The sequence below is a fragment of the Xenopus laevis genome, chromosome 5S, assembly GCF_017654675.1.
Source record: "Xenopus laevis strain J_2021 chromosome 5S, Xenopus_laevis_v10.1, whole genome shotgun sequence".
Lineage (NCBI taxonomy): Eukaryota > Metazoa > Chordata > Amphibia > Anura > Pipidae > Xenopus > Xenopus laevis.
Window position 1 is genome coordinate 105,681,503 of NC_054380.1, and position 22,142 is coordinate 105,703,644.

General features: G+C 38.7%; 1 protein-coding gene across 2 annotated transcripts; it reads left to right on the plus strand.

Moving 5' to 3' along the window:
* The first annotated feature begins 1,218 nt into the window (after nt 1-1,218).
* Nucleotides 1,219-21,796, plus strand: p2ry14.S (purinergic receptor P2Y14 S homeolog). 2 transcript variants are annotated; one of them, XM_041564945.1, is made up of 3 exons: nt 1,219-1,303; nt 15,254-15,372; nt 19,895-21,796. In XM_041564945.1, exon 3 carries the CDS (start codon nt 20,289-20,291, stop codon nt 21,294-21,296), a length of 1,008 nt encoding a protein of 335 aa, XP_041420879.1. In that variant the 5' UTR covers nt 1,219-1,303; nt 15,254-15,372; nt 19,895-20,288; the 3' UTR covers nt 21,297-21,796. The 2 variants fall into 2 exon arrangements, with proteins under 2 accessions (XP_041420879.1, XP_018120291.1); XM_018264802.2 differs by lacking the exon at nt 1,219-1,303 and having other exon boundaries at nt 14,785-15,372.
* The last annotated feature ends 346 nt before the right edge of the window (nt 21,797-22,142 follow it).

The window sequence follows — 22,142 nt, forward strand, 5'->3', positions numbered from 1 at the left end:
TGGAAAGCATTTTCTGTTTATCCTTGCTATTGCTTTTCAGTTTGCCAGACTACTGACACATAGGGTTGCCACCTTTTTTGGAAAACTTTACCGGCCAAGGTGGGGGCGGGTCCATGAGGGGGAGAGATGCGACGTAAATGAGCAGAACAGTGATGTCACATGGGGGCGGGCCGAGCTGAGAAGCTTAGAATCGGTAAGTATTTTAGCTAGAAAGGGCTGGGCTGGGGGTGAATGAGAGGCAGGCTGGAAGCAGTTTGACTGGTGATCACAAATTTACCAGCAGCTACATTGACGGTAAATTTGTAATACCAGCCCCGGTCTTGGTTGGTATTTTACCGGTTAGGCTGGTGAAATACCGGCCAGATGGCAACCCTACTGACACAGTGGGCCATAAGTCAGCTCCTTTAGCCAAGACTCCCTTTCCTACAATGCCTTGCACACTTTTGTTATTCGCTTTCTTCAAGTCTCTTCATCATTGAGTATGCTAGGCATTTTGGGAAATGGAATCCTGACTGGAGAGCTGACAACCCATGCAATGCTTCAGTAGTCTGAGTAGTTTGGTGAAGGAATGGGTACATTGTAGAAGATAGACATGTCTGATCTGCAAATTAATCAACTGGGTAAAACTGATTAAGCAGATGTCATGTGATGTTCATCGTCAGCTGATATCTAACATCCCAGGGGTCCCCAACCACCGGGCTGCAGCCCAGAACCGGGCGGGGGACAGTCCTGAACTGGGCTGCCGAACAAAGAACGCGGTGCACCGAATTTGACGCCGACCCCTCCGACCCCTCCCGACCCCATCTGACCCCTCCAAACCCCCCTCTCCCCTCCGACCCCTCCCGACCCCCCTCTCTGACCCCCCCGACCCCCTCTCAACCCATCCGGACCCCCCTCCCTGACCCCTTCCGACCCCCCCCCCCCCCAGTCCTTAGAAAAAAATTTGCTCTTTTTTGGTCCCCGGGCCAAAAAAGGTTGGCGACCCCTGTAACATCCCACATGGCAAGGAATAAGTAAGCACATTTATCATGTGCCAAGGATTAGCTTCAAGTTTACCAGCAAATCATGACACTGTATTAATAGGGAATTTTCAGCCACGTGGGTGCTGTGTTAAATGTTTCAGATAATATACGCATTATATGACCAACCAAGCTGTATTATTATCCGTGCAAAAAGGGGAGGAACCTGTATTTGGTCTAACAGAGGAACTGAGCAACACACATCAATCTGCTCAAATGACTGGCAAACACTTTGAAAACCTGCCATATTCAGGATTACAGACTGGAATTTTGCTCTGGAACAGGTAAGGATTTAATTGTTTTTAAAGGCAATTTCATATAATAAGCCATTTATTTATCTTAATATGAGAAAATTGTCCCTTACAATAGGCACACTAATTTCATTAAAACATTAAAAAACGAAAACCACCTCAAAGCAGAAACTGTTTTAAAAGAAATTCTATATTGCCTCCTTGTGGTGATGCTCTCCTCTTTACTCTATTTATGCTATTTATTACTTTATTGCAGGCATTACAAAGATAAATGGAATAAAATGGCCCTAGAGATAAATAACTACAAATGCACTGAATAAAGAACAGACCTACACTAAATAGAGAATGTGGAGATGATCCCATTCAGCATGAAGAGTTTGTCATTTTCCTTGCACTCAGCTACGTTGTAACAAAATGGTTGTGGCTCAGTTTGGCCACCAAAAAGGGATTCGGTTGCCTCTGTCTTGTTTTGTAACTGTGTGCTGCAATGGAGTTTAGCTTGGAGAGGCTTTTAGAAGCAGTGAGCACAATAAAATCATATACTGAGTTGAGATCTCTGTATATATTTGTACATAGATATGGGGAGATGCTGTGCTAGAAAGGCAACACTGTAATAGTTTTTTTCAGTCGCTACATATTGCTAATTTGCTTAGACAACAGGGGAGTATTTTTTTACAGGAAGCCACAACCACAGTCCATGCGCTTTTACATAATCTTAAAATAGCCATTGGTCTTTGTTATTGGTACAGGTATGGGGACCCATATGGGGTCCCTTATGTGAAAACCCATTATGCAAAAACTACAAATTACATTAAGGGGCATATTTATCAAGGGTCGGATTTCGAATTTGAAAAACTTCAAAATTCGAATTCAAAAAGACCAACCAAAATTAAGGGGCAGATTTATCAAAGGTCGAGGTGAATTTTCAAATGAAAACAATTAGAATTTTCTAGCTATTTTTTTATAATTCGAAAGTTCAAATATCAAAATTGATCATGTACTGTCTCTTTAAAAATTCGACTTCGACCATTCGCCATCTAAAACCTGCCGAATTGTTGTTATATCCTATGGGGGACCTGCTAGCACCTATTTGGAGTCAATTGGTGGACTTTGAAAAATCAAAGTTTTTTTTGGGAAAAACTTTGAATCCAATTTTGATCGAATGCGCTATTCTTTCAATACGTACAATTCGCCCGAATACGGACCTATTCAATCAAAAACCCTATTCGACCAAACAAAACTTCAACTTAATTTCGGTTGGTCTTTTTGAATTCGAATTTCTAAGTTGAAGAGAGAGTTTTCGAAGAGACAATTTTTAAAGAGACACTACATGATAAATTTTGATATGCGAATTTTCAAAATTTTTTTAAAATTCGAATCGAATTTGGACTAAACCCTAGTCGAAGTACAGATGAAGCCACTTGGATTTGTGAGTTAAATGCGTCATGACTCAGAGTTAATTGAAGAAACTGTGTTATCTAAAGTTATCTTAACTCATTTAATGCATTTAACTTTTTCATTAGCATACCAAAGCACCATTGTTCACAATGGTGAATGCTTTAATTAGATGGGATGTTATGTCACAGTTTTCTGTGTTAAATGAGATAAATGGGATATCTGTGTTTAGTTATTCTGTGTCAAACAGACAAACCAAAGTGGCTGCATCTGTACACAAAAAATAGCTTGAAAATTCTAATTTTTGCCCCTAAGACTATCTCCCATAGAGTCCATTTTAAGCAAGTAATTAAATTTTTTTTATAAATTATCCTTTTCTCTGTAATAAGAAAAAAACCAGCACCTTGTACTTGATGGTAACTAACCTGCGTGAATCCATTTTGGTGGCAAAACAATCCCTTTGGTTTTATTTAACATTTAAATGATTTTTAGCAAAAGGGGTACAGAAAGTTCAATTGTCCATTAAACCCCAGGTCCCAATACTGGCTGATATATCCTGGTTTTGTACAAGCAAATGAGAACACTGAACGACTTACCCTTATATGAGAATATTCTGGAAATGTGACCAGTGAGATGTCCTGAATCATTATCACTGGTATTCATGGTGTAAATTTGACATTAAACGGCCTACTTAGCTTTAATACTCTATTTATACAGTTTTAGCATCGCGTGCACTGTTTTATCTGCTGTTTTATCAGAAGCCAACAGTATATTTTTGGATTGTGGGCGGAATACAGAGCAATAAAAGGAAACCTACACAAACAAAGAGGGCATCATACAAACTCCATACAAACAGCTCCAGTTTGGAACCAGACCCAACCATCCAATGTTTCCTGACGAGGAAACTTCGGGCGACTTCGGAAATCAAATCGTTGTGAGTGCATTGCCGCAGGCGATTTTTCATTTTAGCAGGTGGAAGGCAGGGGGAAGGCAGTTCGCCCCAAAGAAGAGGCGATTAGTCGCCAGGCGACTAAATCTCCCTGTATCTGCCTGTGTGCTAAAGTCCTTACAACAATTTGTGATAATTCACTAACTTGTTCAATTTACCGCAAAATATCTTGATGAGTAGGCAATTAGGGTAATAAAAAAGGTGCAAAGTTTGCTACAGCTCTCGTAACCTCTCGTAAGCTGCTGAGCATAACTTGGACTTAGGGTGATATATGTGATAAACCATTATGGCCATCAACCTCTAAAGAAGTACATCAATGTAAAGAGAGAGAGGGAGGGAGGGAGGGAGAGAGAGAGAGAGGGAGGGAGAGAGGGAGGGGGAGAGAGAGAGAGAGAGAGAGAGAGAGAGAGAGAGAGAGAGAGAGAGAGAGAGAGAGAGAGAGAGAGAGAGAGAGAGAGAGAGAGAGATGGAATAATGAAAATATAAGAATAGAACTCATCACTAGGCATTGTTTATATATTTATATTTCACAATAAGGGATACTTTAGGAGATTCACAATTTACTACAGGGATGGAACCTGTTATTCAGAATGCTTGGGACTTTGGACTTTCCATATAATGGATCAATTTGGATTGTCAAACCTTAAATCTACTAGAAAATCATTTAAACATTAAATAAACCCAATAGGCTGGTTTTGCTTCCAATAATTATTCATTATATCTTAGTTTGGATCAAGTACAAGCAGCTGTTTTTTTTTATTAAAGAGAAAAAGGAAATCATTTTTAAAAAGTTGGATTATTTGGATAAAATGGAGTCTATGGGAGATGGCCTTTCAGTAATTTGGATCTTTCTGGATCAGGGATTTGGGTTTAACAGATCCCATACCTGTATAAATATATATAATATAGGCTGTTATAAATTGTTTAGCATTACCAGATATGGGGGGATGTAATAAAAGTCGCAAAGAGCAAAACAATTTGCACAAATAAGAATAAAAATGAACATTTCGCAATGTAATACTCTTCCTTAAAATGCTATTGATTTGTGAATTTGAATTGCGCATTGTGAATTTTTCTTGCGCATTGCCCACTTTTCCCACTTTTAAGAAGAGCTTGAAGGTGTCATAATTTTTTGGAGCAAACATAACTTTTTCAGTAAGAAGTTTTATTACATTCACCTGTCAGAAGTCGTCGCTAAATGGTTAACGGGTTTGCAAAAACTATATTAAATCCGCACAAAGGCAAATTTGTTTGCACAAAGGCATAACTTTTCGCATTGCGAATATTTTTTTGTTACCGACTTTCGTTACATTCCGTATCATGAGCTGTCAGCATGCCTGCCACTTGATGTGAGTGTAACGTGCTGGCTCAGATGTCCAACTCATTTTCACTTCCCCATGGAGAGTACAGAATGTACACATTAAATCATACCGATAACGGTCATGCTGGCCAGTTATGATTATTGTTTTTATTACAGTATATGTCGCCTTTATTCTTTCATTAATACACCATTTGTTCACTGCTGTATAAAATTGTTAATTTAGTAGTTAATGGTTTAGAAGTTTTGTTAGTGGTTTGTGGTTGTTTTTGCAAGATAACAAAAAAGAGCTGGTGTTGTACCATGTGATGAAAGCTTTGTGTTTCTTATTCTCACAAGCAAAGCCAGAGATTTCCATGGCACTGCATTTCTGTACCTGTTCAAATTAACCTGTGGATTTACAGGGAACACACTGAGTATAACATTTAATTTTACAATAAATCCATGTGTAATGCTGGTGCTGCATGTAAATCCACCACTTGTTGTGAGGTTCAGCTTGTTTATTTTCCAGCAAGAAGCACAGAATGAGGAGATCATTCAGGGGGTAAAATAAAGTTATTTTGTTTAATTGATATCATACGTTTCAATCACTAGATGACTGATAATTTGATAATTTGACTGATAATTTGATAACACAATGGTGCAGACTGGATTACACTATAATGATACCATAGAAATAAGTCAAATTTCTTAGGCTTAGGCTGTATCAGGCAAAAAGTCAAGGGATGCAAACCATCTTATCTGTAATGTATCATTATTACCACACACTGTGAATAAGAAATACTTATACAGGTATATGTGTGTGTGTGTTTACAGTATATGTATGCATATTTACAGTATATTTATATATTTTTTCACTCCCAAAGGTGAAGATTTGATTATAACAACGATTAATAGTGATGGGAGAATTTGTCCCGTTTCGCTTCACCACGAATTTCGTGAATTTCCAGTGAAATTCGCAAAACTGGCGAAAAATTAGCGAAGTGGCAATTTTGGTGTCAACGACAATTCCCCGGTGTCAAAATGGATATCAAAGTTGGCATCTAAATGGGCACCGGCATCGGACGCCTGAATGGGCAAATTCACCGCAAATTTGCGCCTGGTGAATAAATTTGCCAGCAATAAACATTATTATGAAATAACAGTGGGGCCAATTTATCAACACTGGGCAATTTACTATCGCAATAACTCATAGTAACCAATCAGTGGTTAGCTTTTTTTCAGCCAGCTGCAGGTAGAACAATGAATACAACAATTTTGTTTAACAGCATTACCACTAGTGAATCTGTTGGTAGTGTTGGTTTTTGTGAAGTTTCTGCTGAAGGAGCTTTTAGCACACATTCAATCCAGTCTACAGTTGCAGTCTTTAGGCATACCTCCCAACTGTCCTGTTTTTTTTACGCCTGCCAATTTATTTGCCCAACACTACTGCAGGGATTTCTTTTTGAACAGAATGCTGCTTTATATATTAGAATCCTGAAGAGACCTTCCTTCTTAATATCCCACCAGCATTCTTTAGTACAGTTGTAGAACAGGTATGGAATTTAGTATGTGGAATGCTTGGGTAGTACATGTTATCCAGATAACAGATCTATCTATAATTTAGATCGCCATAATTTGCTAAATATGCTAAATATGCTTTAAACATTAAATGGCAATAGGATTGTTTTGCCACCAATATGGATTCATGTAACTTGGCTCCCATTGAGTATAAGTAACTGGTTTATTATAGCAGAGAATTAGGAAATCATTGTTGAAAATGTGCAATAACCACATGAGCTTAGCCAAAGCTTCCGGCAAATACATAACTATGGGGGGGTTGCTTTATACTTTTTGAAATTGGCCTCAGGTGTGCATCCACAACCCCCCCATAGTTATGTATTTGCCGGAAGCTTTGGCTAAGCTCATGTGGTTATTGCACCCTCATACCCACCCCTTTATATTTTTGGTGGTCCCCCTCACTTGTTGTGCCTTGGTTTGTGTAATCGCTCTCTCTTAAAAGCCATAAATGCTAGCGGCATGGGAGGAGCTAGCCGTGAAAAAACCAACGTCCCATTAGACACTTCTCTATGTACACACACACTTATTGTGTCATTCATTTAGTTCTCCTTTACACTCTTCATTCTATGTTTACTTACATACATACTCCCAAATACACATACACTTTCCCTTATCACTAGTATACACACCTTCACATTTCACTTACACATGTATACACACTATTGTGCAACTGCACATATCACTCTACTTTGTTTTTAATTACAACACCTTGCTTCTACTTTTCTAAAATGAGCATTGGTTAAGGCAGTCTCTCCCTCTTAAAAGCCGCTCAGCAGTTGGCGGGGGAGGATTTAGCACAGAGTTTGAAACCAAAGCACAGGAGATGTTTACATAAAGAATTGTTACTACAGAGAGGTAATATTCCTTTTTTACTATGACTAAAGATAAATAAGTTAGGGAGTAAGTTTTACCTTGACGTGGTTTGGTGGCTTATCAATATTATGATCATAACTTTGTAACAAAAAAACCCTGTTTCAAAATTATATGCACTTGCATATTTACTTTAATTACTTAGACAGGGCTTTATACTTTTTGAAATTGGCCTCAGGTGTGCATCCACAACCCCCCCATAGAAGACTATAGCAAATCCCAATACTACAAATATACAAAAGGTAGATCCAGGCTCTTTTTTTTTAAACAGGGTTACCTTTCCTATGCAGATATGTTTTACCAAGCATATACAAAAATAACGCTACCCCCATAAAGTATGGCAGACACAAGGGAGAACATAAGGGAGTTGGTTTTGTTCCACTGTTTTACACAAGGACATTAGTCAAGACCATAATCTGCAGTCTCATAGTTATCTCCCGGTTTATCACGTGAAAACTCATGGACGAGATTCCATTCAAGGAGTAAAAACTTTTCTCCAAATTCAGTTCCATTTTTTTCTTATAGACTTCAATAGAGTTTTTCTGAATCATATCTGAAATGGATATTGGATGAATATCAGTTATATCAGTACAATATTTATGCTGTATGTCCTAAGGGTCTTAAGACATTAAAAAAGGAAATATTCCACCAGGCAGATGAATCAAAGTGAAATAGTTTATTGTGTCCACAGTCTTACACGTTAGGGGGTTATTTATCAAAGTCCGAATTTATGTCAATATTTTCTAAAAAAAACTGTGAACAAATCCACACAGGTTTATTGGATTATTTATTAATACACTTTCACGAAAATTTGTTTGCTGAAAAAAAATTGAAAAAATCAGATTTTCACTATTTTTTTGGAATTTTCACCCGAAAACTCAGAATTTTGCCCGAAAACACAGAAAACTTCGGGGTATTGCATGAAACCCAGCGCACATCAAAAAATCATTGGGACAACTCCCATTTACTTATATGCAACCTCGACAGGTCTGAGATGCTGGATTATCTGATTCGGACTTTTCCATCCTCTTAGTTTAATAAATTCCGAAAAATGTGTGATTTTTTAAAAGTCTGATTTTATATACAAAAATCAAAATTTTTTAGTGATTTTTGCATTCGGAGTTTAGTAAATAACCCCCTTAGTCATAGACTTTGATTCAACTGCCTGGTGGAAAATTGTCTTTATTGAGTGCCTGCTCCAAAGAATTTTCGGTTTGTCCACTCCCCATGCTGAGGGCTCAGGGTGGTGCACCTGGGCCTCTTGCTTGATGTGGTGAGTTACCATTTACTATTTGGAGACCCCCCCTTTAGAATTATTATCTTAAAACATTAAGCCATACACAGTCCCACCACGTATGCTTCCCCCGCCCAATCATAAATAATTTAAACAGACTGAGAGTGTACAAGGGGCCACATATGGATCATGAATGACGGAAACAGCAGTAAGTGAAGAGGAGCTGCAGCTCTATTGATCCAGCTTATAGTACATGTATTTCAGATGAGATTGAAGGGTCACCATAACGCATAGATAATAGTAAGTCACCTTGTTTCATGGGATTATTTCTTTAGGTGTATAACCAGTATTAGATTTCAGCATCTAGATTTTTTTTTAAAGCAGAAAAAGATTTCAGCAGAAAGTTTAGTAATGTCAGTGATGTGCTAACCATGGCAGCCAGCCATTAAGAATCTGTCAGAAAACCAACCTCAAGTTTCCTCTTTTTTACATACTTTTATGCACGTAGCAACAGAACATATACAGCTGATTAGACCTGGTAAGATTATGGTTTAAGTACTTTTGTAATTGAACAATCAGTTTGTCCTGTGGGAAATGTACACAAGAATTGCTATTATACATACTTGGATCCATTAACCAGAAACCCGCTATCCACAAAGCTCAGAGTTACATGAAGGTCATCGCCTATAGAGGCCATTTTAAAAAAAAATATTTCCTTTATCTTGTACTTGATGATAACTATGTTGCATTAATCCAGATTGGCACCAAAACAATCCAATTGGGTTTATTTAATGTTTAAATCATATTTAGTAAGTATGGCTATCCAAATTCCAGAAAAAAGTTATAACGAGACTAAAGTATTCTAGTTGAGATACTGTAGAAGGCATCTTCAGGATTGTGATCTATAAAGCAGCACTTTGTTCAAAAGGGTATCTATGCCTAACTGGCAAAAAAAAATAATTTCCAGGGTTTATACACTAAACTCATTGTCAAGGCTACAACTTCCCTTGCTAGTGGTCTCTTCCTTCTGAGGCAAGATCTACTAGCCTGACTAGGCTCTAACTACATCCCAAAAAGGGGCTTCAACCACTTGCCACTAGATCGGGGGTTCCCCAACCATTTTTACCTGTGAGCCACATTCAAATGTTAAAAGAGTTGGGGAGGAATACAAGCATGAAAAAGTCCATTGGGGTACCAAATAAGGGCTGTGATATATGGTAGCCCCTATGTGGACTGACAGCCAACAAGAGGCTCTACTTAGCACTATACTTAGTTTGTGTGCAATTAAAACTTGCTTCCAAGTCTGGAATTTAAAAATAAGCACCTGCTTTGATGACACTGAGAGCAACATCCAAGGGGTTGGAAAGCAACATGTTGCTCACAAGCTTGATTCCCAGACCCCTTATAAAGGTCTTGGAGCCTGGAACCTACTGGTGGTTTCTCACATGGTGACTGAGATCTGATTTCAGCAAGTCTAACCGAGACCTAAAATTGCAGCCCTTGAATAACATTGCCGGGGGGCAGCTTGTAGTTGCATGAATTAAATTCCAATATGATAAAAAAAAAAACGTTGCCAGTTTATGCTGCATGGATCCACTGTTGTGTGGATGGAGAGGTGTCTTGCTATAAGTTCCCTTGGCAGATTTATCACAAACTAAATGTCTAACTGAGCACTTCCCCCAGCAGACTTATCAAATATAGGGGTGGAAATAAAACACACACACATTGATCATCATTAGAGAAGAATAATATATTGTAAGAAAAGTAATACAATACCGATTGAAGACAACGCAACGTCTAGCCGAGCTTCCCTTGGCAGACTTCTGAGAGGAACATCAGCTGGGGGACCACAGGCCCAAATCAAATACAACGACTCCCAGAGCACATCAATCGGCCAATGGTCCTTACAAGACCAACTGTTCTACACAACACGTCTGCTTGTAGATGAAGTCCCGAAGCCCCCCCAGCTGAGCTCCTTTTTATATTGGTACAATAACAAAGTAATAGATCATTACACATAGACATATATAATAAAATAATGGCTACATGCCCAGGACATGGCCATGAGAATGACCATGAAAATGGAAATAACCATGTGAATGAAAATAATTGCTGTGTATAATTGCTGTGTATTTTGATTATAACTATGTGAATAAGATATGAGCTTCCTTCTTAATAAACATATTTATATGTTTATGAGTCTATTACCTTAACTCCTACTATTCCCTGTTCTCCTGCTAATGATTGAATAACTCAACTCCAGTTGTTCCCTGGTCTCCTATTAATACTACTCCTGTTGTTCCCTGGTCTCCTGCTAATATCAGTACATCCATTTTACAACTAAGGAGCCATATTGAATGCACTTGATCACACTCACATTCATACATGGCCTGCCATGTCACATTTGTATTACATTCCTACAGGTGAACTGGAGCTGGTTGTGACATAGACAGCACCTGTTGACATCCATGGCACTTGTTTGCCAGGTGCTCTACTTGCCAATCAATTCCACGATTCTACACAAAACTCCTTGCAAGTGACTTCATTTTTACTATGCCCAGATGGCCTTCATGCAGCTCATTCAATACTCTTGATTGCAACTTTGTGGGAATAATAACATAAACTCCCCACATTACACATCCTTCATGTATGGTCAATTTATGTCTGCGAAAATAGTAAGTGTGGCATTGTCTGTGTACTTCCAGCCGCTGCGATTCGGGGAGATTAGTCACCAGCGACAAATCTCCTCTTCTTCGGGGTGACTAATGTCCCAGAACTGCCTCACCTGCCTTCCCGTCGGCTAAAATGTAAATCTCCAGCGGGATGGCACTCGGAGTGCTTCATTTTCCGAAGTCGCCTGATTAGGAAACTTTGGGCAACTTCGGAAAACAAATCGCTCCGAGTTCCATCCCGCCGGCAATTTAAATTCTAGCTAGCAAGAAGGCAGGGGAGGCAGTTCGGGAAGATTAGTTGACCTGAAGAAGAGGAGATTTGTCGTCGGGCGACTAATCTCCCCAAATCACCTCATAGACTGTGCTAGAGTGGCATCTCTTTTGGTCTTACAGGTTAGAGGAAAACAATCAATCTAATGTACATTAACATATTAAGAATTCAGAAGTGTCTTGAGCTGGTAATGGCAGACGTGACAGTCCATTTGAATTGGCGTAATCAGCTGTCCACTTGAACTCAATATCATATTTATAACCAGCAAGAAATAAAGACCAGCACTGCACACATGCAGCAGCTGTTGCAGAAGTTCCTTTCTTTGGATGTATTGCAACCAATGGTTGATGGCCTGTTATAACTGTGAACATCCAGCAATATAAGAATTGATTTAATCATTTCACTCCCCAGATAAGGCTGTTTCCTTGTCTGTGCATAGTTGTGTTCTGCTCTTGTGCGTGACCTTGGAGCAAATACTATCAGCCTTTCACTTTTGTCTGGGAGACAATGAGATATCACAGTTCCAATGCCATATGAGGAAGTATCACATGCCAATTTTACTGGCAAAGAAGTATTGAAATGTACAAGGACTTCATCCAACATCACCAATATCTTTGCTTCCTTGAAGGCTTTGTCACACTGTACACACCATTCCAATGTTTTGACCTTTCTGCAGCAATTGATTTAATGGGTATAGCACAGTTGCAGGATTTGGAACAAACCGGCTGTAATAATTAATAAACCCCAAATCTGAGCTGCATTACATCCTTGGGCTGTGGTGCTTGTAATGTTGCTTGGATTTTCTCTAGAGACTTGTGTGAGCCACTAACATGTCCACAATATTGTATAGATTCCTTAAAGAAGGCACATTTTTCTTTTTTGGCTCTTAGCCCATATTCTTCCAGCCGTGTCACAAACCTCTTTAAGTTTTCCACATGTTCTGCATCATCTGTGCCTGTCACGTCACAATTATATAATCCAGATAACATTTAGCATGTGGAATATCTTGTAGTACTTGATCCACGGCTCTTTGCCATATGGCAGGTGCCAAGGCTACGCCAAATACTAATCTGTTCTATTGGTATAGTTTTTTGGTGTGTTGATTGCAAGGAAATGTTTGGTATTTTCCACTACCTCTACCTGTAAGTAGACTTGTGCAAGATCAATTTTGCTGAATTTTAGTCCACCTGAAAGAGAGGAAAAGATGTCCTCAATCAAAAGTAAGGGATCAGACTGTAGAACTGGGTTAATGGGAACTTTAAAATTCCCTTATATTCTAATTCTAATTGAACCATCCCTCTTAATAACAAACACAATTCCCCAATCACTCCAAGAAACTTTTGAAAGTACTCCGTCTTGCTCTAGATGATCCAATTCAGCTTCCACTTTTGGACAAATACTAAAAGGCACTGGGCGAACATTGTGAAATTTGTGTTGTGCATTTTCCTCAAGGCACATATTAGCCTTAATGTATTTTAAAGTACCCATGCCTTCTTTAAGTACTTCCGAGGCCAGAGCTAAAATGGCCTTTAAATCGAATTTGATCCCATAAAGAGGATCACCATACCAGAAGCCACCTCTTCAGACTAGAGGAAAATAAATTTCATTTGAAGCAACGTAGGTGGTTCTTCACAGTCAGGACAGTGAGGTTGTGGAATGCACTGTCGGGTGATTTTGTGATGGCTGATTCAGTTAATGCCTTTAAGAGGCTTGGATGATTTTTTGGACAGACATAATATCAAAGGCTATTGTGATATTAAATTCTATAGTTAGTATAGATATGGGTATATATAACTTATGTGAAAGTAGGGAGGGGTGTGTGTATGGATGCTGAACTGATGGACTTTGTCTTTTTTCAACCCAATTTAACTATGTAACTATGTAACCCCCTCCCTCCTCCCCCCAGCCTAAGTGTTACCCTGGGCAAATTCCCCTAACTTTTTACTTAACCCTCAGTGCAGATTCAGGCATCGAAGTTCACAGGCGCAATCTTCAGCCGCTTCGGTAATCTTCAGTTGTCGCGAAACAGACAATTGCTCCAACTGTGCATGCGCTTCTCCGCCAGTCTCATTCCAAAGATTACCGAAGAGAAGAAGATGTCGCCTGTGGACAGAATCTGCATGGAGGAGTAAGTAAAGACTTAGGGGCATTTGCCTGGGGTAACACATAGGCTGGAGGGAGGGCGGTCTATGTAGGGTAACGGGGTAGGGTTTTTTTAACTTTTGGGTTTGGGCATCTAAAGGGTTAACGTTAAATGCACAGAGCAGGAATGTTCTACCCACACAAAATGAAATATTTTTTATAGGCAGGTATTCTCTTATCTGCAAAGCCGATATGCAGACTGTTCCTAAAAATTATTGCCAAAAGTTTACTTATTAAATAAAACAGCTTTTTATGCTCACCTGACTCACTTTTAAGCTGCAAAAGTCCTAAGAAACTTTTTTCAGGTATCCGGTTTTCTCCAGACATTTCTTGACATATGAAACATTAATTTTACAGTGGGCTCATGTGTAGGGCATTATATTAATTCTTTTGTCTTTATTAAGTATAACCCATTTTTGGCCACCCCCTGGTGCCAAAGTGGTGCATCACAATATTCACTGACTTACAGGTCCTGAGTCCCCTTTGCTAGGTGAAAGGGTACTGGGAATTCTTCTTCTCTGGCAGTGCCTCCACCTAATGGGATCCCGGAATACACCTGAGGATAGTCCCATTAGGAATAACATGAAACACACACTTTATTATATAAAAAAACCACAACTTTATATAAGGAAAGTGTAATTTAAAGGGGAAGTAAAACACATTTACATCACATCAAAATATAACCCACTCCCATGGGAACCTATGGCAGTCCATTTCCTGGCCCTCCATGCCAGGCAAAGTCCCGCACCACTCATTTGCAAATTAAAGTCTCAGTTCCTCATCCCAAATGAGTACAATAGGTCCCAAGTAGCAATAGCAGCCCAAGATACCTTTCCCTCCGGTTAGGTACTGGCTCCCACGTGGCAGGCATGTGTCTGTGTCATAAACAGAAACCATCCTGGATCCTCTCTTTTTCTACCTTCCCCATGGCACACCTTTTAGCATTTTAGTGAATTAGCATATTTGTATAGCATTTGTGCCTGGCTAAGTGGTGTGAGGGGTGCGAAGCTGACGCGGGCAAAAATTTGCCCTTTAGTGAATCTGTCCCTTAGTCTTGGGGAGGAAACAAGCCCCCCCCAACTGATATTATCACTCAATTCACTAGGCTCTTAAATTTTATTTTAAAGAGATGATAACACTAGGTCAGCACAACAGCAAATCATTAAATTGCAAAATGTCATTATTAACACTGCACCAGAAGTAACACCACTCTAACACAAATCCTGTGGAATCTGCAATTTGGCCAAAGGACACTAATTGCCACGCACCCACGATGAAGCTGGAATTCTGTGAAAAATCATTGCATTCTGGGCAAAGAGCTTTAAAAATTAGTAAGGCAGCAAAGACCAGAATACAAAGGCAGGGTGAGATATAGAGAAAAAAACGATGAGGGAAAAAAGAAGTTCTTTAGAAGTCGTGCAGAGACATCCCAGTTCATGCTACTTCCTCCCTGCGAGCGCAGCATGACCTATATATTCTGCTACTTCTGACCATCTGTAAAAACTGACATGTACCGTATGCAGCTGTATTGGCAGAGTTTCCCAAAACACTATTTCAATAACTCATTTCCAGGATTGGAACAGATTTGCCGAGAATAAACTACTGGCTAAGTCGAGCCTTATGGACCTGTGATAAGAGAGTCTCTGCGGCTGCTGCATCCACAGCAGGAGCAACATATCTGGGGTGCACTGGTAAGTAACAGATTCACAGCAGTTTGGTGTATAGCTAGGCAGACAGGATGGACAGAATATATAGGCAGAGAGAGAGAAGCCCAGCAGATACTTCATTTAACATACTTTTAACATACTTTAAATATGTTGCAAAATGGGGGAAATTGAGTAGCTGTGAGCTAAAGTATAAGTAATGGGATGGATTTTCTTAAATTTTCTTTTTAAGAGATGATAATATTGAGTAGCTGTGAGCTAAAGCATAAGTAATGGGATGGATTTATTATACAATATAAGTGATCTTTAACAATAACAATGGAAAACTCTTGTTTGAGCATACGTGTCTGCATGTATTCCCTTTGAGTATAACATTCTTCTTTTTTATACTGTATATCTATAACTGCACAGAAAAGGCTGTATCCTATGCTTCCTAAATCTTCATTTGAGTCGGGGTTCATACTGTGAATACACTGTAATCCAACTGAATCATATAACAATTCTTAATCAATGTTCTTTCTATAGCACTGATCTATTCCATATCACTCCCTGCCCCCGAGGAGCTTACAATCTAAAGTCCCTATCACATTGACACACACTATGGTCAATATTCTCAGGAACCAATTAACCTCCACAGGGAGAACATACAACTGTGTGTGCCCTGCGATCAAACCAAGGATCCCAGCAGCAAGCAGTGCTACAATTAGCACCACTGTGTATTTTGCCTTGTAATGTCTATGAAAAATGCCCTCCTTAAAGATTGCCTTACAAAAGCACCCAAATACTGTCTGCAAGAAGGAAAGAAATGTTCTGTAACCATAAATAAGCCACTTCCTCTTTTAATTATAACATTAGGAAGTAAGTTTACCACTTGGCTGGTGATGTATTGCCTCGGCTGCTAAAATAATTCCTGATCCTAATATTATATTAATTAGAAAGAAAAGAAAAACAGAGATAGGTGGGCTGGAACCCCCAGTAAGAGAATGTGTTATATGGATAAGTTGCTCCATAAAAATATTCATCAGATCAGTCTTTGATTTCTGTTTAAATGCAGAAGGAAAATTGGCTGATATGTAAGAATAAGCCCCACCCAAGTGACTGTCAGTTCACATACTCATGTGGATCTCAATGGATTATCTCTTCCTTTTCATTGTGGTTTATAGGCTCACCGCAATACGGACTGAAGCATGGCAGAACAGTAAGTACAGGACTTGAGAAGTTCTGGTTTAGTGTCTCTTCTCAGCTTTTCTGTTCCCAAGGGAAGCCTCCCCGCGGGACAGTAGCCTTATTTAATCCTGGGGTTATATGCTGCTTTTAGGAAATATAGACTTTAAACTTCCATAACACAGCAATAGTAAACAAACCCAACTGTGTGTTTATAGGCAAGGAATTTTTCAGGGGCAGTACTGTCTAGCTGAGCAGTTTGCTGCTTATATATTTTATACAAAATTGTCACACCCTAATCATCCTGTGTGAGGATTCCTTGAGGATGATGTTCTTCTCATCAGTTCAGTTCCCCGATGTGATTTGTCAGCCCTCACGTGTTAGGAATTACCAAGGCTGGTGCCATTTAGGCTGAAAAATTTGCATTTAAGAACACTCAGGACCTTCCAGCCTTGCCATAGCAACTTAATGTTTGCACACAACTAACCACACTGTGTGACAAAGTGTGAAGAAAATTACCGGCACTCGTGACTTAATGCAAGGGGGCCAAGCCCTGCGCGTTTATTACAGAGTAACGTTTCGGACAAGACAAGCAAACCCACACCAATTGTGAACATTGAAACCCACTTAATTGCATAATCATTACCATACAATTCGATCCAATTCAAGTATATGTGTAAAATGTCCATCCATTGTAAGATTCTTTGACAAGAGATCCAAAGAATAAAATTAGCAAAAAAATATTCCAAAATATATAAGGAATAAAATATCCATAAGGGAAGAAAACATTTCCAGATAATTGTCCGCAACCCAACCAGAAAAGTTTTCTTGTAATCCAAAATTAAACCAAAGTGACAGTGTGAAGACAGCCTCTACCCACATGCATGCTTGCTTTATTGCAACTAGATCACTACAATTTCCTTTTGTGCATAACAGTTCCAGGTTTGATCTGCAAAGCATATAATATCCTGGACAGAACACTAATGTGCACTCTGTACGTGCACTGCCCTATCCATTACAGTCCTCACATAAATAAGCCAGTGAAACAATAAAATTATATAAATAGGCTGCAACCAAATCCAGAGGCTGGCCATTCCAAATTTATCTTGTCATATGGAACTTAACTGATGCGTACACTCGGTCCCGTGTGACTTTTTATGGAACATTTTGGCCACATATTGAATCAATTAAATGAACTTGGAAAGGACAGCAGCATAAACTGTATTTATGGTGTTAGTTTACTGAGCAATTTATTAATTATTACAGTAAATGCAAATGCTAAAATAAACGGTGGCGTTTAAAATCACCTTATGCATCTCATGAAGCGCCTGACGTTTTGTTCCAGAACATCAACAGCAGTAGTACAGACTTCCAGTAAAAACATGTCTGTATTATGATGCAACTGCTAACAACCCCCACACTGCCATTTTAAAGTACTGCAACTTTTTAAACTTCACTGTTTTGTGCTTTGAAATAAAGTGCATGGATCCATAACATTAGGATTTTTCAACTAGAGTTGATTTATGATCTCTAACCCAGCCTGGTGACAGTTGCACAAAATCACAAAGTACATACCTGTAGAGCAAATCCCACTTATTGCCTTGCAGAACACATACAATGTGTGATTGCAATGTCTTCTGTGTCACATACATTTTGTGAACATTGATGATAAATAGAAAATCAACAGTCCCTCTCTTTCCAGGGGTATGTCCCTGTCCTTCACTTGGAGCAGTAATCGTTCAGGATTCGGGCCTCTGAGCACTGTTTATTCTTAGTGCAGCTACTCTCTGTACACTTCACCTGTTTTATTGAGATATAGATGGATACCCCTACTTCTGACTTGCTTCATTTAAGCACTGAGCTCTTGGAGGATGTTCCTTCACTGGCTGACCCCCCATTGTTTACTTCTTGTAACTGTATGTACTTGGTGGGCTCCCTCCAGTCAAGGAGATTCATATTGGCTTTAAAGCTTCTAAGGATCTGAAAGGCCAAATCTGCTCAGTACCCCTGCTCCATTGATTTGAATCCAATCAGCCTGTGTCACACACAGCGGAGCTGAGGTCAGCACAGAGATGCCTCCTTTCACATATTTGGACTGACCTCAGCTTCATCTCCGCTGTGTGTGTGTGCGTGTGCACAGGCTGATTGGATTCAAATCAATGGAGCAGGGGCACTGAACCAGTATGCCCGTAGCCTTAAGCTTGTCCATATGCAAATAATCATATTCACTGGCTGTAGTTTCTCAGGCCATGTATTTGCATCAGGCCCTATTTTGTCTTTCCATCTTGCCTAGTTTTATAAAATAATTCCTGTGTCGTGTAGTGCAAATTGCTGCCAGAGTTTCCTCTTTGACTTTTGCACAACCTCTCTCCTGGTTTAATGTTCTGTTTTAACTTTGTACACAATAATGCAGCTGGTATTACATGTAATGATTTAACTGGTCATACATGTAATAGAGGGTAATAAAATGTTCCTTATTTATGGTCATAAATATCAGAGACTGCAATGGACTCCATCAGCAACCGGCTGTGTGGGACATTTAACTAAAAGCTCCATTATAAATATTTTCTGCGAGTAGAAATATTTTGTTTAATAGATGCCTAATGTAAATTGTTGAAAAGTCTATTTATGCTGCAGTTAAAAAAGTTATTTATGTTAGATGGTCAACATTAATTAAACCACAAGGCTGATTACACAATTGTTTAGAACAGTAAGTACTCATCAAAGAATCAAGATCTAATGCTGCTGAACAGGGGTGCCCTGCAAAGTAAAAAGGGGCTCCAATAATAGTGATTCAGAAGTGAGTAAACAAGACACAAAGGGGCAGATTTACTAAGGTTCGAGTGAATTTTTGAAGTACAAAAAGTTTGAATTTCGAAGTAATTTTTTGGATATTTCGACCATCGAATAGGCTACTACGACTTTGATTTTACTTCAATTCAAAGTAAAAATCGTTCATATTTGCGACCATTCCATAATAGCGGTACTGTCTCTTTAAAAAAACTTCGACTTCAATACTTCGCCAAATTAAACCTGCCGAATTGCTATGTTAGCCTATGGGGACCTTCTACAAACTTTTTCAAAGTCTTTACACATCGAATAAAAATCCTTCGATCGTACACTAAAATCATTCGAATCGTTTGATCGAACGATTTTTATTCGATCGTAGGATTGCCAAATTCGGTGAAAAAAAAGTCGAAATTCGATATTTGATATTCAAAGTTTTTCAATTCAATGGTCGTATGTCAAAGTTTTTTGTACTTCGTAATTCGACCCTTGATACATCTGCCCCAAAGACAGAGGAAAAAACCTTCCTATCATTAAGTGCTTGTCTATATGCATCTGAAAATATAATCAGAATCTAATATATTCTTTTTTCAATCAGTCTTTCCAGGGGGAAATAGGACACTGAAACTTAGACAGCTAAGAGGACAAAATCAAGAACCCTTGGAAACTGGGTGAAAAAAACATCTCATATCAAGTTCGATCTGGTTTCTCAAATCTTTTTTGAGATGTTTTCATATGGAAATTCTGTGCAACCAACGTACAATGACACGTCACCTGTTGAGTAAAATGCAAGGATCATTAGTAACAAATGATTAGTTTATCAGTGTAAGCATAAAAAAAATAGTAGGTTGAACTTGACGGACTTTATAAAATCTGAACTCCCGTAATTATGTAAATATTATTTCCTCAACCACGTTTTATAAACAAACCCATAAAAACTCCCTACATGCAAGACAAGCTTACTCATTTGTTTTCAACCATTCTTTTAAAAAATGTATCCGTTCCGAAATTCCTCTGAAAATACATCACACAGCCATTGCCTTTTCAATTCAACTTTAACCAGCCGAGTCCTCCCCGTTTTCTACAGCTTGGCTTTTATTGTAAGCCTCGTTTTAAATGGACTGAATTTTTGGATTTTCTTTTACGTCCCCAGTAACAGGAGTTTCATTGTTTACTTGAAAAACATTGTTGTTGCTGATCTTCTGATGACACTGACACTTCCACTGAAAATCCTTAGTGATGTGGACCTGGGATCCCCCATGTTGAACATGATAGTCTGTCGCTACACGGCTGTCCTTTTCTACTTAAATATGTACATAGGAATTATGTTTCTGGGCATTCTTGGTTTGGATAGGTACTATAAGGTGGTGAGGCCAATGTATTCTTCTTCTGTCCAAAATGTCAGATACAGTAAGGCTCTATCGGCTATTGTGTGGATGTTTATGGCTTTTGTTTCAGTCCCTAACACAATTTTAACTGATAGACCTTTTCATTCTGATAACTATACCAATTGCGCTCAGCTTAAAAGTCGACTTGGAATACAGTGGCACCAAGCCTCTAATTATATTTGTGTAAGTATATTTGTGCTTGTGTTTGTCCTATTGGTTATATTCTATGTTTCCATTTCCAGGACAATATACAAATCCCATCAAAGGTTTAAAAACGGTTCCAACATGAAGACCAAATCCAATCGAAATATATACAGCGTTCTGTTTGTTTTCTTTGTGTGTTTTGTCCCCTATCATGCTTTCCGTATTCCATATACATTAAGTCAGGTTGGGGATGATTATAGTTGTTCATTAAAAAATATCTTGTATTCTGTAAAAGAAGTGACATTGCTGCTAGCAGCTTCCAATGTCTGCCTGGACCCCATCATATATTTTTTCATGTGTCAACCATTTCGAAAAATGTTATTTAAGAAACTGCACTTGAGGTTGGGAGAGAAGGAGCAAAATAAGACATGTAGAGTGTCTTCTACTATGCCTGGGATATCACAGTGAGTTCTAAGGCAAACATGACAGTCATAGACAAGGTGACAATATAGAAAACTTAATTTTTGTATATGCCCCAATTTAACTGTTTTTTCAAAATAAATGTGTTCTTTTCTTTTTTTTTGTTTTTGTAGAGCCAATAACTGTCCATTTTACAAACATGCTCAGATTATAGAATTGCAGACAAAGACTATGCACTGCACCTAATTCTAAAAGATAAATACAGAGTACGCTATTGTGGAAAATGTTTAATTCCGTGATGGCTAAAGCGGATAAATCTAATGTATTTCACATTTAAACATAACTACCTATATGAACATAGTATCACATCCTCTAGCATAAAATACATACCCAATAAATCTAGGTATTGAGGGCCAGACAATGATGGGGTCACCAACAGCTATATAAGCTGTACCCAAATATGTAAATACACACATATAACATATATATATATATATGTGTAAATATATTTATGTTTTAAAGTGGACCTGTCACCCAGACATAAAAATGTGTATAATAAAAGTCCTTTTCAAATTAAACATGAAATCCAATTTCTATTTTTTATTAAAGTATTCATAGCTGTTGTAAACTCTTTTAAAAATCTCAGCTGTCAATCAAATATTATCTGCCACTCCTCTATGCCATGGGCATAGAGGCGGTGCAGACAATTACTTTCACTTTCCATTCAGCACTTCCTAAATGTTACTGCACTCCCCACATTCCCCCGTTCTCTTCACCATTTAATTGTGTAGCCAGGGCATGGGGATGGACATCGGGTCCCCCATTCTGGTGTAGAAACAAGATTCTGAGATGATCCAAGGCTTGTCTTAATAACAGTGTGCACAAAATGGCTGC

Coding starts and splice junctions, on each gene's coding strand:
- p2ry14.S (XM_041564945.1), top strand. CDS start 20,289: ATGTATCCGTTCCGAAATTCCTCTGAAAATACATCACACAGCCATTGC.